This window comes from Schistocerca americana, chromosome X, assembly GCF_021461395.2.
Source record: "Schistocerca americana isolate TAMUIC-IGC-003095 chromosome X, iqSchAmer2.1, whole genome shotgun sequence".
Taxonomy (NCBI): Eukaryota; Metazoa; Arthropoda; class Insecta; order Orthoptera; family Acrididae; genus Schistocerca; species Schistocerca americana.
In genome coordinates, this window is record NC_060130.1 from 717579860 (window position 1) to 717598652 (window position 18793).

The 18793-nt window shown below is 38.9% G+C and overlaps 1 protein-coding gene across 5 annotated transcripts in view; it reads left to right on the plus strand.

Annotated features, from left to right (window-relative positions):
• The window catches only part of LOC124555207 (GATOR complex protein NPRL2), a 163376-nt gene that overhangs the window by 139160 nt on the left and 5423 nt on the right, over window positions 1-18793 (plus strand). For all 5 annotated transcript variants that reach the window (XM_047129053.1, XM_047129054.1, XM_047129057.1 and 2 more), the window contains one exon: window positions 10350-10535. In XM_047129053.1, coding sequence (XP_046985009.1) covers window positions 10350-10520 — 171 coding nt within the window. In that variant the 3' untranslated portion in view covers window positions 10521-10535. The remainder of the gene's footprint in view (window positions 1-10349; window positions 10536-18793) is intronic.

The window sequence follows — 18793 nt, forward strand, 5'->3', positions numbered from 1 at the left end:
CCTCCTCCTCCTCCTCCTCCTCCTCCTCCAAAAGCATTTGGAGATGAATATAGTGTGTAATGTGCTGCCTTTTATAAATAGGAAGAGGGTCGTCTGAGAGTGTTTTGCTCAGCTGTATGTCCTCTGCCAACTCTATGTTGAAGTCTTCCAGGGCAGCATTTTGTGTTTGCTGAAGGCAGTACTGTAGTCTCCACCAAAAACCCAAGAAAGGGTAAACATCAAATCATTGCAGAGCATGTCTGCCTGGAATGCAGTGGCAGAGATGCTGACCAGTGGGGAGACTCACAGCAGCAGAACTGGAGAGACCTCATGCTGAGGTGCTAGCAGCTGAAGTCTGAAGCTGGCTCTGATGCTAGCAGAAAGATCCAACATTGGCACACACTGAATATAGCTTTTAATTGGGGGGGGGATTGAGATGTGGTATTCAGAAGTAAACTCAACTGGTACCCCACTTTGATATGTTTTGTGAGTTGTAATTTTTGAAGCTGATGGAAACAATGGCTGAAACATATAACTTTTGTAATAAAAAGGTACATCAAATGATCTAGACTGTGTTAGTCTCAAAACATGTTGGTTTGGGATGTTGTATACTGGCGAGGAGCATCCCATGTATCAATACCACCATTGAATTATACAGATAAAGAGCCAGGTCAGGGTGATAAGAGTAACATAATAGAAACAGCCTCACGTGATGATCCATGGCCCAAAGCAGGCAAAAATCATTCCACAAAATAGAGCAAAGATTCTCCAAGGCTCTCTATAGTTCTTGGGACTAAATTTCCATTTGGGTGAATTGCAGTACCAAATTCATCATGTTATGAGTATTCAGAGCAGTCACTACTAAAATGATGTGTCTCTTCTTTACATTCTTCTGTCAAAATTGTTGCCTTTATTGCAGTTCACTGGCTGCTATTATCAAGCAAGCTCTTCTGTGGTATTTCAAACTCCCAAGAAGCCCGGATACACGTAAGGTATCCATGTTGATCACACAGTCAGTCACTTGTATCTATTTGAAAAGAAACCTACAAAGACTTCATTTGTAGGCCAGTAAGGAAAATGTAGGGAAGCTTGTTGCTAGATTCCATATTAAAGAAATTGAATGCTTGAAATGGTACAAAAGCAGGCAAAACTGAATTCTGCTGTTCCTTCTGTTGACAGTGCCATTCTTGAGCTTCCAACTGGTGCTAGTAAACATGGGCTCAAAAACGCATAACTTAAGAGTTATGAGCAGTTGTTCAGTAGAGGAGATGTGTTTCACAGTAGCGAAGTGTTCATAACTCTTCAAGTATGCATTTTAGAGCTCATGTTTACTGGATATTTTTTTCCTTGTTTTGGCCCAAACTATGAAAGTTGTTCACCCTGCAGTTGTAGTGACAACAGTACCAGTACACAGATTCCACTTTCAGAGGTGTCAGAATGGTTTTAATTTATAACTTTTGATTCATTCATTTCCAGTACAGGGGCCATTACCTCATATTGATACATTTATCCTTCTCTACTATCCTAGAAAGTTTGTAACATCTCCACAGACTCATTCTGTAGGTACATGCATTTACAGGTGGTGGCACATATAACTTTGACGCTCTGTAGCATCATTGGATAACATTTCTGGACGTGGGTTCCTGTGTAAAACTTGATTTACTAAGTCCCCACTACAACTTCTAGAAGTGTATAACATGAATTGTGAAACACCCAGTATATGAACACTACTGGCCATTAAAATTGCTACACCACGAAGATGATGTACTACAGACGCGAAATTTAACCGACAGGAAGAAGATGCTGCGATACGCAAATGATTAGATTTTCAGAGCATTCACACAAGGTTGGCGCCGGTGGCGACACCTACAACGTGCTGACACGAGGAAAGTTTCCAACCGATTTCTCATACACAAACAGCAGTTGTCCGGCGTTGCCTGGTGAAACACTGTTGTGATGCCTCATGTAAGGAGGAGAAATGCATACCATCACATTTCCAACTTTGATAAAGGTCGGATTGTAGCCTATCACGATTGTGGTTTATCGTATCGTAACATTGCTGCTCGTTTTGGTAGAGATCCAATGACTGTTAGCAGAACATGGAATCGGTGGGTTCATGAGGGTAATATGGAATGCCGTGCTGGATCCCAACAGCCTCGTATCACTAGCAGTCAAGATGACAGGCATCTTATCCACGTGGCTGTAACAGATCGTGCAGCCACGTCTCAATCCCTGAGTCAACAGATGGGGACGTTTGCAAGACAACAACCATCTGCATGAACAGTTCGACGATGTTTGCAGCAGCATGGACTATCAGCTCGGAGGCCATGGCTGTTGCTACCCTTGACGCTGCATTACAGACAGAAGTGCCTGCGATGGTGTACTCAATGACGAACCTGGGTGCATGAATGGCAAAACGTCATCTTTTCAGATGAATCCAGGTTCTGTTTACAGCATCATGAGTCGCATCTGTGGTTGGCGACATCGCGTGAACCCACATTGGAAGCGTGTATTTGTCTTTGCCATACTAACGTATCACCCAGCGTGATGGTATGGGGTGCCATTGGTTACACGTCTCGGTCACCTCTTGTTCGCATTGATGTCACTTTGAACAGTGGACGTTACATTTCAGATGTGTTACAACCCGTGGCTCTACCCTTCATTCGATCCCTGCGAAACCCTACATTTCAGCAGGATAATGCACGACCACATGTTGCAGGTCCTGTACGGGCCTTTCTGGATACAGAAAATGTTCGACTGCTGCCCTGGCCAGCACAATGGGCAGCTGTACCTGTACACGCCATCCAAGCTCTGTTTGACTCAATGCCCAGGCATATCAAGGCCGTTATTACGGCCAGAGGTGGTTGTTATGGGTACTGATTTCTCAGGATCTATGCACCCAAATTGTGTGAAAATGTAATCACATGTCAGTTCTAGTATAATATATTTGTTCAGTGAATACCTGTTTATCAGTGTAGCAATTTTAATGGCCAATAGTGAATAATATTTCCTCACTGAACGTGACAGTGTTGATCTTATTACAAAAATACCATCTGAAGACCCATTACAGATCAGCAAAAAAATAAACACTTGCACTGTTTTCATTCTTCAGCACTGTCTTGACCTTCCACAGGAATACCATGTGGCAATTCATTATAGACCAAATACTAAAACACAATTGTCTAGAGAGTCCACTGTAATCACTGTAATTACCCCAAACATAATTGGAAAATGTTGTATTAGGATCTAGTAGCCAGCACCAACATCTACTTAAAACATTGAAAGTATCCACATTCTATAGGAACAGTGGAAGTGTTAAATCATGTTAATAATACCTTTTATCAGTGGGATCAGATGGCACATATGATAATACAAAGAAGGATTCATGAGAAATTTTACCATGAATGTAAATGAGCAGAATGCTAACAGTTGTGTAAATTTAGTCATGACTCAAATGGTGAATGTTTTTTCCAGTGCCATTCACTAATGGCATAATCCCTATCAATTCAGGCAGGCTAGAATAAAATCTTACCTTCAAAGTCTCTGATGTTATTGAATTTAGCATACGTTAAAATGAAAGACTAGCTAAGGAACATGTATTTTTTTTGTTTTCTTCAAAAAATTTTCTGCTGTTAGAGACAGCCCTCCAAAGATCACACTGCGCATACCATTGTGAAGATGCAAATTTTGGGAAAATTTTTAAATGCTATATCTCTGGAACAGTTCTTGATATTTTGTTGTTTTTTTTTATTTGAAAGATAATTGCTTTATGATAACAAAGAAATCCTCCATTTGCACTTACCTGTCAAAGTTCTTTTACTATAGCATTCTGAACTTTTTTTATAATTTATGCACAAAAAATATTTTTTGTTTCAAAAATGCCAATACATGAAATTTTGATTTTTTTCCATTAATTATTACCATGTAGTTCTACATTCCTTGAAAAGGAGAGCTTCCACTTTTAAGTTCAACAGGTTTTACAAACAATTGAAATTTTTGCCATACATAAAACCTGTTTTATTATCACATAATAGACTCATAAAAATAAAAATCTAGCCTTATTTAACATAATTTTAGTTATGAAAGATGAGTAAGAGATTCATTTTTTCAAGCATTTTAAATGGTTCCAAAATGTATGTGAAAGGTCCAGAGACTTAAAGGTTTCAATTTATATAACTTCTTCCTATGCACTCTGTTTTGTACTGAAATTAGCCAGTCAATGAACTGAAAATGTGTTCCACTGCTTCAGTATCTTCCTTTGATATAGAGTGATGCCTTCGTGTTGAACCAATAGGAAAACATTGTGAATAGGAAGTGAGCACTGATGGCGTTGTTGCTGTCCTTCAGCTGGACACCTATATCCAGCAGCTGGTCCATGTGGTAGTAGAAAGTTCACTACAATTTCATTTAACTCATAACTGATGTCTATAATCTCTGCAACCCACCAGTCACAGTCACACACACATGCCGCAAACATAGCCCTTCTCAGAATGAGATTTTCACTCTGCAGCGGAGTGTGCGCTGATATGAAACTTCCTGGCAGATTAAAACTGTGTGCCCGACCGAGACTCGAACTCGGGACCTTTGCCTTTCGCGGGCAAGTGCTCTACCAACTGAGCTACCGAAGCACGACTCACGCCCGGTACTCACAGCTTTACTTCTGCCAGTACCTCGTCTCCTACCTTCCAAACTTTACAGAAGCTCTCCTGCGAGGTACTGGCAGAAGTAAAGCTGTGAGTACCGGGCGTGAGTCGTTCTTCGGTAGAGCACTTGCCCGCGAAAGGCAAAGGTCCCGAGTTCGAGTCTCGGTCGGGCACACAGTTTTAATCTGCCAGGAAGTTTCATAGCCCTTCTCAGATTGTGAATCTGAATATTATCATGCTGTTTCTGAGGTGTTGCACGAATGAAATTTCTTCTTTCTTGCTTTTTAAAGTGCATGCAGTATGAGTTCGCCAATCACTTTGAGTCCAAAAATGTGTCTTCTGAATTTATTTCACAAGAATAGTTTGTTTGTTTGGACCACACTTCTTTTTTCTGCTCATGGAATTCTTCGATTTCTTCTTTGGACAAAAGAATGGGGGCTGTGGATGTGTAAGATTTCTCGACTCTCGTAAAATCCTCAGCATCCTAAATTGCAGCTGTATTTGGTCTGGAAAGATTGTTTTGTAGCATGGTGCTTCAGCAGGCCTCCTACACCATCACAAGGCCCCCTCTTGTGACCAGTAGCACTGTATACCCAGTCAGTTACTCAATTCAAACAGCTGCTAATGATTTTTAAAATGACTAGGAGCACCATCAAAAATAATGATGATCTTCTCTGCCTCTGTTCGCAGTTGAAGAATTTTGCACATTGCTAGCAAAGCATATTCTGAGTCGTGTGCTGTGTCATCACTTATAACTGCAACACTTGTGGTCTTGTTTTGAAAATATGTCACTCCGGTAAAAATTGGAACCTGGTCATTACTCCCACTTGTTGTGGGAGAATTAGAAACCAGTTCTTAGCAAAATCACATTAAAGCACTAAACATAGTTCTTCAGCCTGTACACCCTCTTTCACTTCTCCAATGTGTTGTTGTTGCAATTTCTTCATATGCTGCTGTGTTACTGCTTTCACTGACCATTTACCAAGTTCGTCAATGAAACAGTCAGAGGCAATAGTTTTCTGTAATTTCTGCTGAGTTATCTGCTACGTCTTCCAGGGCAAGTGTCTGTAAAGACAGTTCTCCCTTTGCAGGGAAGTCACCACATTCTTGAAACAAATAAGTCTCTCGCTTTACATCACAAACTACTAATGACTTCACACACCCAATCAAGGTGTCATATGTCACGTGATCCAGTAAGTTCTTCAAAGTTGCCACACAAAGTTCAAAATTTGCACAGTGCACACATAAACAGACATCTCTAGGTGGGTGTGGAACTACCCACTGAGGTGATAGTGCATGATATTTTGATCTTCCAGTATGTGAAGTTGTAAAGTTGCTCTTATAAAATGTAAAAGTTTCTTTCATACTGCGAGTCATGTACCTCTTCACTTTCACAACTTTTTGACCTTCAGCTCTTACAGTTATAATGCCTTTCTTGTTGGCACTCTGGCGAGAACAGTCCCATTTATCTTCCAGATAAAATGACTGTACTATTTGAACTTGAGCTGCTTCTGCAGGACGACCATAATAGGGATCTGCTCTTCCAGTGACTCCTTTTACAGACCTCACATTTCTTGATTTGTCTACAATGTACTTTGATACCGATGGAACGTGGTTCAAAATTGTTTTCTTTGAAAATGTCTCTGGAATAATATTTAAAACTTGCACATTTTCATTGTAGGATGCACAATATTCAACAGCTGAATTGACATTTGTGAAAAATTCCGGCAAGAGGTGCAAGAGTGCTTTGGTTCATTTTCTTCTGAAAATGGAATTACTACTTTGAAGAGTGGTCAGTTTTGCTGTAGTGTATTCATCCATAACTTTAGTAATTTCTCTGCACTTTCTTGATGCATAGAGCTTATGACTCGACTTCACTGACCACAGTTTCTTAACAGGACTAACACCTGCCTCTGTAGTTGACTGATTCAGGGTATTTAATTTTTCCTGTACTGATGCAAAATCTACATCATCTGCACTGTGGGAGGCTTTACCTTGTTTAGATACTATCATTGTTGTTATTCTGTCAAAATATTTAGAACACAAAAAGTCGTCATTGAAAACATCTTCACTTTGAAACAGAGTATTCAAATGAGAGCACTTATTCCTAACCTGAAAAAAAGTCTGTTTTTTTGTTTGTCTTATATAGCACTCTTTTATGGATATGCAGATAGTCAACACACTTCACTCTCCTGTGGTCCTCAGTCAGAAGACATTTCAAACAGTCCTCTTCGCACAACACACTGGAACTGTGTCAACTGGCAAATTCCTCACGAAAATGCAGTGCTCACTGGATGGTCTCAGATTTCTTAAAAGCCTCTTCATTAAACAAATTAGCACTGAACAACTACAATACAGAAACCTGCGATGAACAACCACGACAAAGAAACTGATAAGAAACTACATCGAAGTGTAAGACATAATTGCAACAATGAAAGTGAAAAGAAATAACTGCAACAAAGAAAGTGATAAGAAATAACTGCAACATAGACAATAGAAATAAACATTGTAACAAAGAAATTAGTAAGATCAACTTCAATGAAGACATACATTACCCTTGAAAGTTTTAAAAAATTATTTTTTAAAAATAAAACATGTCCAACTCAAAAGTGGAAGCTCTCCTGTACAGAGAATATAGTACTACGTGGTACTAATCAACAGAAAAAAATCTGATTTTTCTGGATTGGCATTTTTGATAAAAGAAATTTTCTGTAAATTGTTAAACAAAATTCAAGAGGTGACGGTAAAAGAGATTTGACAGATATGTCCAAATGGAGGATACCATTATAATCATAAAGCAGTTATCTTTAAAATAAAAAACTCTAACAAAATATCTAGAACTGTTACAGAGATACAGCATTTTAAAAAAAATTCCGAAATCCACATCTTCGAAATGGTGTTCAGTGTCATCTTTGGAGGCCTGTATCTTGGGGCAGGAATTTTTTTGGAGAAAACAAAAAAAAAAAAATACGTGTTTCTTACTTACTCCTGAATTTTAACATATGCTAAATTCAATAACATCGGAGACTATGAAGGTAACCCCCCCCGCCCCCCCCGCCTGAAGTGATACGAATTATGCCTAATGTCATTAACATCTGTGACGTATCAATTTGGAGTATAGCTGCAGGATTGACTTCAGTTTCCCATGCATTTGTCAAATCATTTCAAGTAATTCCAGGGTGGTTCTTAATAATAGACAATGGCTGACTCGTGCCTGGTTCCTTGTCTGTTACTAAAACATGTAAAACAAAATATTTTTAATCTGTATGTTTATTTTTGTGTTGTTTTTCATTCTGGCATTTGTCAGTTCCAAATGAATATTCTGTTTTCTTTTATTTCACAGATTTTTGTTTAAGCGAAAAGACATACAATAATGTGACACTGACAGAGATGTCCACTGGAATCAAAGTTAAATAAATTTTCTTGTTACAATGTTTTGACATGTCACAGAAAGAATATAGCAAAGTGCATTTATGGCTATATCTGCGTATTTTCTCCTCCATTTCTAAAGAGCTGAAATAGTTCCAAAACTTAAATTTTTTGTATGTTAGTCTTGTTACCATATTTACCTGAATATAAGATTCTGAACATAAGACAACCCCGCCCCCCTTTTTTTTACGAGGCTCCTTGAGAAAAAATTATTTTTTAACATGTTCTGTCTAATCAAAATTAGAAACTTTCATTGACATAAGGTATCTGCCTAACAAGTTAATATTACACATATTTTAAACTTATGCTATTTATTCATTGTCTAGATTTTGACAATGCAACGAGAAATAAAATAAACAAAAAGCAATTGCTTACATTAATTTTTAGTTTCACTGTCTTTTTTGTTTAATTAGCATCACTATTTTTATTCATCACCATCATCATCATCATCATCATCATCATCCTAACAGGAAAGTTGTGAAACTTATATATTCATTGGTATAAATATTTGCTTATTTCTTCCAGATGTGTTCCAATTTCTGAGGTTGTGTTATGGTGGGACCTGAGAATACAGCTGTTTTTTTTCTCTAAGCACATAACGAATTTCGCTCGTATCCTGATGTGAGAATGCTAAACTGTCTTGCACTTCTGATCATATCATCTGCCCACCACTCTTTCATTGGCTGTGTAGAAGCAGCAGGTGAAAAAACACCTATTGTTGTCATCATAACTCACAGTGACCATTGATAACATTGCTCCATGAAATAAGTAAATATGTCACTGGTACTTTTAGTACTTTCTGCAGAAATGTATGCTATTGTTGAGTATTTGATGAATTTTAAAGTCAGTTCTATTCTGAGTACATATGGATTCAGGCAAACTGCAGTTTAGATATGGTAGATTTTCATAAGAAGCCAAAGTACGCAGTACAGTTTCCCATGGTATGCAGCACAACAAAATTTGCTGCTCCTCACCACTTCCCTCCCCGCATCCATCGTTGTTCCCCCTCCAACCCTTCTGTGGTGCTGTGCTTGAGCAATAGTGAAACACAGATGGCAATATCTTCGAGGGTGAAGGTCATACATAACAACAGCAACTAACACACAAATAAAAGATCACAATAATGATTCAGTTCAATTCTCAAACTCTCACTCATCCTGTGATCTTGTGAAATCTGTTGGTACTGCCTCCTCAGTGGTCTTTCCACTTTAATGTGTTCTTACGATAACAATTTCAGTTAGTTTAATGTGATTTATATCATTTGTTGGACATTTAATTCTGGATTGATTTTCTTTCTCGTTTCATCTTAGTGTCACCCTCTTTTTCTAAAGCTGATTAAAGGCTGGTGACTTTTTCCCCAGTATTCTAATAAGTGAACAGCAACTGAATCTCTCATTTGCAACCCACTTGGTAAATATTTCAGTTTCTTATAAGCAACTAGAATATTGACTTGGGGTTCAGAATCAAGTAATGGTTTTTGAAAGACAAGATGAATGTTACCTTAAAAAGATGCACACTTGTATGTAAGAGCGTATATGATATCATTCATGTACAAGAACTTTTATTGCAAACCTGTTCAAATACAGCAGAAGTTTGTACGTTGATAGAATTTAATGCTGTTTCCTCCTGTGTTTAGAAAAATTGTCAGTTTTAACCAGAGCATTAGATTATTGCAGTGACTAGTTCAAGATTCTCACGTATCCTATGCACTAACACCATCAGTCAAATGTCACGTGATTGTTTGAGCAAGGTTGATACTGCATCTTGCACTTTGGCATACCTGGAGATCTTGAATCTATTTCTATGAAAGCATTGTTTGCTCAACTCTAACCTTGGCAACTATTCAAAATAAATTTGTACAAAACCTCAACAGCCTAAGCTTCATCTGTAAATGTAATATGACCCTGACATAAATCTACTAAACAGTGTAAAATCATTGACTTCAGCTACAATAGTTTAATCTGTGAATATTAGATGACCCTACATTTTTGGAATGACAAATTTGGTAAAAAAAACCTTGTCTTATAATTGGGTAAATATTGTACTTAGATTATGTTTCGTTTACACACAAAGATGGATTTGGTGGCTAAAAATTCTGCTAACAGTTTAGGACAGATATAAAACCGTATGTATTCTTAACTAACATTTGAACAAATTTTCAAAAATTATCTCGTCATTTTAATGGTAATGTAACATACATATGAATGTGCACTATACCATTGACATTCCTTTAATTTTTAGAATTTTGTTAGTTTCTAATATAAACATTTATATTTGCTTGTTTTCTGCTGTTACCAGTATCCAGTCTACATAAAATCAACAAATCATTGTCAGCCAGTCACTTCACTGCAGCATAGTTTCACTGGCCTGTTGTCATATGATGAAGTATGCTGTACAAGAGGGTACAGTCCGAAAACTTTAGAAGAGAAAGTAGAGTCAGATCCATCGGTAGTTGTGATATGGAAATAGTGCTGTGATTTAAGAGTAAGTATAGTAACATATATATTTTGGGTTTACTCTTGAGCATGTATGCTAATGTCCATGAAAATTGCATCATCATCATGGGTACAAGGGACATAAATTAACTTTATACCAGAGATAAGGTACAGTACTGTGTATAAATGATTAGAATTGCAGAGCCATAGATCATTTTTGGCTTTCAGATATAATTATGACATGGAGCCTCCATTTGCTTCAGTTAGAGCTACTGGACATATCAGGCCAACATAGATGGCAAGGAAGCAGTGGCTCCTGTCATTATTCAAAGAATGCTTTCACATTCCTCTCCACATAGAGCAGAGCATTGTCCAGCTGAAATATGGCGCCTGTTATTCACTGAAGAAGTAGTACCTAAACCACCCCTAATTTGGATAGAGGTAACCAGATGGCTTCATCTACATCATAATCCGCATGCCACGTAATGGTGTGTGGTGGAGAGTACTTTTTGAACCACTAATTGAGCCCCTCCAACCGTGTTCCACTCACGAACAGTACATCTGAAGAATGATTGTCGGTAAGCCTCTGTGTTGGCTCTAATTTCTTGAATTTTCTGCTCATGGTCATTACACAAGATGTATGTGGCAGGAAGTTGTCTGACTTTTCCCAGAAAGTGCTCTCTCAAAATTTCAATAGTAAATCTCTCCGTGATGTACAGTGGATCTCTTGTAACATCTGCCAATGTAATTTGTTGAGCATTTCCATAACTCTCTCGTGCTGACTCAATGATCCCGTGACAAAACGCGATTCTCTTCGTTGGCTCTTCTCTCTCTCTCTCTCTCTCTCTCTCTCTCTCTCTCTCTCTCTCTCTCTTCTGTCATTCCTATCTGGTAGGGGTCCCAGATGAAGGAACAGTACTCAAGAATGGGTCGAACAAGTGCCTTATAAGTCACTTCCTTCATGGATGAGTTACATTTCCTTAAGTTCCTCCCTATGAATCTTGAGTTTGGCATCTGTTTTTCCCACTGTTTGTTTTATATGGTTATTCGACTTAGGGATGGTGTAGATAGTGCGTAAGATTTTCAAAGAGCTTTTCTTTCAATAGCACACTTGATGTATACTAAGGAATATTGACTATGTAAACAGGTTTGGGATTTGATTGAAAATTTCGTGACAGGTAGGTAGAGTGCCACCTGTAGAGAGAACGTGTGCTCAAGGAACTGAAATAGGACCATTAGTATGCATATTATGCATTACCCGCCCGGACAGCCATGCATGTTAAAGCAGTGCAAGTTAAAGCATCACTTATGAGACAGGTGGGTTAACGACGTGGATCAGTGTGCTTGCAAGGCTGGATGTGGTTTTTTGGCAATTTGTCACAGCCAGCTAGGTTGTCCCACCTCAGTTACACAACTTACAAACATTTAGAAAAAATTTTCCCACTTTCATTTAAATAACACTCCCTGCAGGCACATAGGGATAGTTTCGTTTTGCTGGGGATGGGGGTGGCGGTTTAACAAGGTGACGACAGCAAGGACATCGGCCACCCCTTAAACCAACCATGCCATGTCTGCTAATAACTGTGCTGAACCTGTGACAGTGCAGGACAAAGGCACAAGAAAAAGAATAATTCCCATTTTATGCATTAGCAGATGTGGACAGTTCTCTCTATGTACAGACATGTAAATGAAATGTAAAACAGTAGTAGCTTTCAGCTTAACAGTTTGTGAATTACATTAAATAAAGTTGTGACCTGCCCACATAACTGAGTGCAGCAACACGTCACTTCTGAGAAGCGGATTGATGATGAAGGATCATGAGCTGACCAGCCTGGGATGTCTTTTTTTAGGCTGTTTTTCTACATCCAGCTAGGTAAATGCCAGGCTGGTACCCACTTTTAGTGTCAGTTAAATTTACATACACACAAGACACAGAGAATCCAGCGACAGCGAGCTACTAACATTACCAAACTGGTAACAGTGCCAACCCCGTAGTGAAATGGGAAAAGTCAAAGAAGAAGGAAAGAAGGAGAAGAAAATTGATAACATAAGTCCAGCTGTAGGTTAAGCAAATGGAAGGCTTTGCTTTAGTGATTATATGCTGGGAAACTGAACTAGAACCAATATTGCATAAAAAAAACATTTGTTCAGCCAGTACTTGAATGTTGCTCAACAATGAGGTATCACCATTCATCTTGAACCAGTTGTGTATATCAAGCATGTATGGAGGAGGACACCACAAATGATCACAGGCTTATTTGGTTGGTGGGTGAGTGTAACAGGAAGCTGAAAAAAAATTGGTGGTTATTCAAAAGATGATGATATAAATCACATGAAGGCCAGATACCTCCACACACTGCCGTGGAAACATATCCATGCAAAGGTGACAAAACTCAAGCGTCATGCTTGATACACACTACTGCTGGGTACAGGCAAACACCACCAGTCCTCTGCCTTCTGTAAGCTGTTGCCATGCTTCAGTGACCACAGGACGTTGCAGTAGTGGAACATTGTATGCCTCACGGACTGGGGATCTTGGCTTGACCACCCAGATCGCGAGGATGGCAAAAACCCCTATAAAAAAACGCTGCAGTCGCAAGATGTGCTGCTTGCCAGTGACATGCATGGCTGTTGAGGTAGAACAGTCATTATCAGGCAACCTTTAGGGAAACTGCTGAACCTCAGTTGTATAAGGATGACCTAGAGGTGCTGGGCTCTGTGTAGGTGGACTCTAATTTCACCAGCTGCTCATGGGACTGAGATGGAACCTTTGAAATTCACTCCTTCTCCTTCCAGTGGAAAGGGTTTATCACTGGTAGGTCCGAACACTGAATTGAACAAGAGGGCTCACGTTAGCCATTCCTATAGACTTTGAGATTACACAGAATCTTTCAGTCTTTAGTAACAGAGCACATGCTGGTGGCCAGAATGTGTTTGTTATAGTTAAATGGAAAGAGGGCAGCTCTGAGAAAGTTTTACCTTTCTACGTACATAAAGGGGGCTTTGCTGGAACTTTAAAATTTGTCAAACGCTTGTGAAATGGAACCCTGTTGGTAGAAATGTTTAATCTAACAAGTGAAGAACATCCTCAGGGAGTATGCAATAGAAAGTGAACTGCACAACATCTTTAACTACAGCAAATGTGTTGTGACTAGCAGGGATCTGGTTGACATTCCCCAAGAAGAACTGAAAGCTAAGTGATCCAAGGAAGGCATTGTTAATGTGCAAAACATAATGAAAACGGTGGATGGCATGTAGTGAAATCAGACTAGTTTATACTGACTTTCAGCAGCATGAAACTTCCAGAGCATGTTAAATCCAGTTTTCTTCACCTCAGCATGTGACCTCATTCTCCTAACCCAGTGTGATATTTGCACTTTGGGCACACCTCCTTAGGTTGTAAGGGACACACGACTTGTGACAAATGTGGTAAGGTCACCCATGAAGGACTTAGTTGTTCATCTCCTCCAAAGTGTGTAAACTGTTCTGAGGATCACCCTGTCTGGAGTAGAGACTGCAGTGTCCTCCTTGAGAAGGTACAGGAGATCAAAACAACTAAGTGTATCTCATACAGTGATGCCAAAAATATCTACAAGGCCAAGTGCTCATTTGCCTCTGTTCTTAAACAGTCATTTCAGAAGATTGAAAGATCGATGCTGCTACACAAACGGAGGTTGCTAGTGTTAGCAGTAGTGCATGTGTGTGCCAAAGCACATGCTGTTCAGCAAGCTGGCTGTGTTTGAACACTGCGACAACATCCAGGAATGCGTGGCCCACGTTATACGAGTGATCCATGATCCATCCCAAAGTCCTCAGGTCTTCTTCGGAAGCAACCTGTACCTTGGTGGACAATGAATACTGCTTGGCAACCTGGAACAGGCGTGCGGCTCTTTGACGGTTTAAGTACCGCCCAAAAGCAGTGAACCTCTCTAGAAGGACGAGGACACCTGCAATTCTTCGTGCAGTTGACGATAACCTTAATGTCAGCATCAGAGAAGTTGCTGCTGTACAAGGTAACGTTGACCACGTCACTGTATAGTGTGTGCTACGGGAGAACCAGTTGTTTCCATACCATGTACAGTGTGTGCAGGCACTGTCAGCAGCTGATTGGCCTCCACGGGTACGCTTCTGCAAATGGTTCATCCAACAATGTGTCAATCCTCGTTTCAGTGCAAATGTTCTCTTTACGGATGAGGCTTCATTCCAACGTGATCATATAGTAAATTTTCACAATCAACATGTGTGGGCTGACGAGAATCCGCACGCAATTGTACAATCACGTCATCAACACAGATTTTCTGTGAACGTTTGGGCAGGCATTGTTGATGATGTCTTGATTGGTCCCCATGTTCTTTCACCTACGCTCAATGGAGCACGTTATCATGATTTCATACGGGATACTCTACCTGTGCTGCTAGAACATGTGCCTTTACAAGTACGACACAACATGTGGTTCATGTACGATGGAGCTCCTGCACATTTCAGTATAAGTGTTCGTACACTTCTCAACAACGGATTTGGTGACCGATGGATTGGTAGAGGCGGACCAATTCCATGGCCTCCATGCTCTCCTGACCTCAACCCTATTGACTTTCATTTATGGGGGCATTTGAAAACTCTTGTCTACGCAACCCCGGTACCAAATGTAGAGACTCTTCGTGCTCGTATTGTGAACGGCTGTGATACAATACGGCATTCTCCAGGGCTGCATCAGCACATCAGGGATTCCATGCGACGGTGGGTGGATGCATGTATCCTCGCTAATGGAGGACATTTTGAAAATTTCCTGTAACAAAGTGTTTGAAGTCACGCTGGTACGTTCTGTTGCTGTGTGTTTCCATTTCATGATTAATGTGATTTGAAGAGAAGTAATAAAATGAGCTCTAACATGGAAAGTAAGCGTTTCCGGACACATGTCCACATAACATATTTTCTTTCTTTGTGTGTGAGGAATGTTTCCTGAAAGTTTGGCCGTACCTTTCTGTAACGCCCTGTATATATCTACTACTTCCATAGTAAATTCGATACATGTGTGCTTCAGACATTGTACTATTACTTTAGTGGTACCTTACCTTTATGTTTATATCCACTACTGTATGTCATGTGCATAAGACAGTGATACCCTTTCATAACACAGGGATACATTTTTCATGTTCATTATAGATCTAGCTGATCCAAACATTATCTAAAGGAATGGTTTGTAGAACAGTCCATGGATTTTTATAATTTTGAGAGGCTCCCAGATTTAGTGTATGTCAGTATTACTGAACACTTTTGAATTATAAGGGAGCTTGGATACATTTTCCATATTCAGATCAACATTACTGACATCATTTACCTAAGGCCGTTCATCAACTAAAACTCATTACAACACTAAGATGTTAGATCAGTGTTGAATTTGGTAACAGAATGTATACACATAGATCAAACTGTTAAATGTTGATTAAAATAACACTGATGTCAAGGATAAATTAAACTCCAACTCAAACTTCCCAATTTCCAAAATGCATGTTCCTCGATGCAGCATTGACATTCTACACCTTGTTACATCAATACTCCTCCACTTTCAATGAGTGGTGAGAACAGTTAAATATCCAGTAAGCCTTGCTGTTTTTATTAAATTGGTTCATACAGCATCTGGATTGTCACAACCCAATCTGTCTATGTTACATAAAACAACAGCTTTTATCTTTCTCTGTACATTGATGAAACCACTGCAATTTGTTTGTACCTACCGCACCTGTTACATAATCTCCATACTGCTATAGATTTCCTTCATGGTAGATGGCTAACATGATAATCTTCTGCAAAGCTTTAAGGCAAACACGTCTGAGATTATTTGACATTTAAAAAATTATTTATCAGCTTGAATGATTATTAATTAACAGTAAAATACATATTTCACATGAATTACATCATAAAATTAGTTGATAAACTATCCTAGAGCAGAACAATTGATATTCTTGTGTTGCACAGAACACATTACTTTTAGAGAATTTCCATACATATTTATGATCCAGAATGAGATTTTCACTCTGCAGTGGAGTGTGCGCTGATATGAAACTTCCTGGCAGATTAAAACTGTGTGCGGACAGAGACTCGAACTCGTCTCGGTCCGGCACACAGTTTTAATCTGCCAGGAAGTTTCGTATTTATGAGTGTCCCATTTTATAGAGTTTAGCTTTATACATTTCTGCACAATGTTTTTCACTTCACAGGTGTGCCCATATTAAGCACAATTTGAGTTTTGCTCCAGGAATCATTTAAATTATGAGTGAGAGCTGCAAACGGAGTCTACATTATTGTCTGGTATCACTTTCTTGCAAGATATCCTCTTAAAAGTCTGCCATGTCTGACACAATTGAAAGTTCATACCCACAGTATTTGAACCCCTCTGACATCAAAGTAAGGAATATTCCACCATCATCACACTTCTTAGAATTGACAATAGGAAATTGAAGATGATGATAAGGATGTGAGATATTTCAAGGTTTTTTTTAATTGCATCTCACACCTTTCTTTGTTCAACACATCAGATAAATTCAGTCCAATTACATAAAACAGCTATTTCCATGTTGAATAGTTAATGTAATTACAATTTGGATGTTTCCAGCATGGGTAGCATAATTATCAGACCAAATAATTAAAACCTTAGGTTTGTGCCTAAGATGATTTTCACACAATTCCAGCCCTGTGATGTTTCATTATCACTTCATCCATCAATTGTTTTATTCCAAATCATGCAGAAGCTATTGCGTGATTGCTGCATAGTGTATTGTTATGTAACATGACCAGAATTTACTTAAATAAATTCTCTGGGCATTAGTGAGGCATTGTGTTGGAAGGTACGTCTATGAGTCTGTAGAGATTCTCTTCTTTGTGTAGTGTGATCTTTAGTCTTCCTTGTCAAGTTTCTTCTGTCAGTACATCAGTGCAGCTGTTTCTTGGCTGCAGTGCCTCTTTATCTTCTTCAGATGTTATCACAGTCACCACAGGTCTCCCCAGTTGGACTCTTCATTACAAATCCTCCTGTGAAGACATTCCTTTATGTTTTCTTCTTTATCTACAGGAATAATATTCAGTTCACACTTAAGTGCCTAGCAGAGGGTTCATCGAACCACCTTCTAGCTATTTCCCAATTGCTCCACTCTCAAATAGCTCATGGGAATAACAAACGCTTAAATATTTTCATGCGAGCTCTTATTTCTCTTATTTTATTCTGATGCTCATTTCTCCATATGTAGGTGGACACCAACAAAATATTTTCACATTCAGATGAGAAAGTTTGTCATTGAAATTTCACGAGGAGAGCCTTCTGCAACAAAAAATGACAATGTTCTAATGATACCCATCCCAATTTGCTTATCAAATTGGTAGCACTCTTTCCTGTATTTCATGACAGCATAAAACAAGCTGCCCTTTTTTCAACTTTTTCGATGTCCTCTGACAGTCCTATGTGATGCAGATTGTGCAGCAGTACTTCAGAGGGGGACAGATGAGCATAGTGTAGACCTGTTGCACCTTTTAAGTGTCTTGCCAGTAAAATACAATCTTTGGTTCACCTTCCCCCAAAGCATTTCCTATGTGATTGTTCCAATTTAAGTTGTTTGCAACTGCATTCCATAAGTATTTAGTTGCCTTGACAGCCTTCAGATTTGTGTGATTTATCATGTAACTGAAATTTAACTGATTTTTTTCAATATTCACGTGGATTATCTCAAACTTTTCATTATTTAGAGTCACTTGCTACTTTTCGCACTATACAGATACCTTGTATAAATAATTTTGCAATTGATTTTGATCTACTGATGACATTAGTAGATGGCAAATGACAGTGTCATCTGCAAATAACTTAGAGATGGATGGTTGCTCAGATTGTCAAGACCTATAACACTTCCATAGGGATTGCCAGGTATCACTGCTGTTTTAGTTGATGACTTTCCTTCAGCTACTATGAACTGTGAACTTTCAGACAGGAAATCACTTATCCAGTCATACAACTGAGATGATGCTCCGTAGGTATGCAGTTTGATTAGAACCCGTTTGTCAAGAAAAAAGCAAGCCTTCTGGTAATCTAAAAATATGGAACCAATTTGAGATCCTCTGTAGATAGCACTCATTACTTCTTGTGAATAAAGAGCTAGTCTTGTTTCACAAGGAAGATATTTTCGGAATCCGAACTGTGTGTCAATAGATCATTTTCTTCAAGATAATTCATAATGTTCAAACACTGTATATATCCCAAAATCCTACTGCACATCTGTCAGTGGTACAGGTCTGAAATTCAGTGGACTACTTCTATCTCCT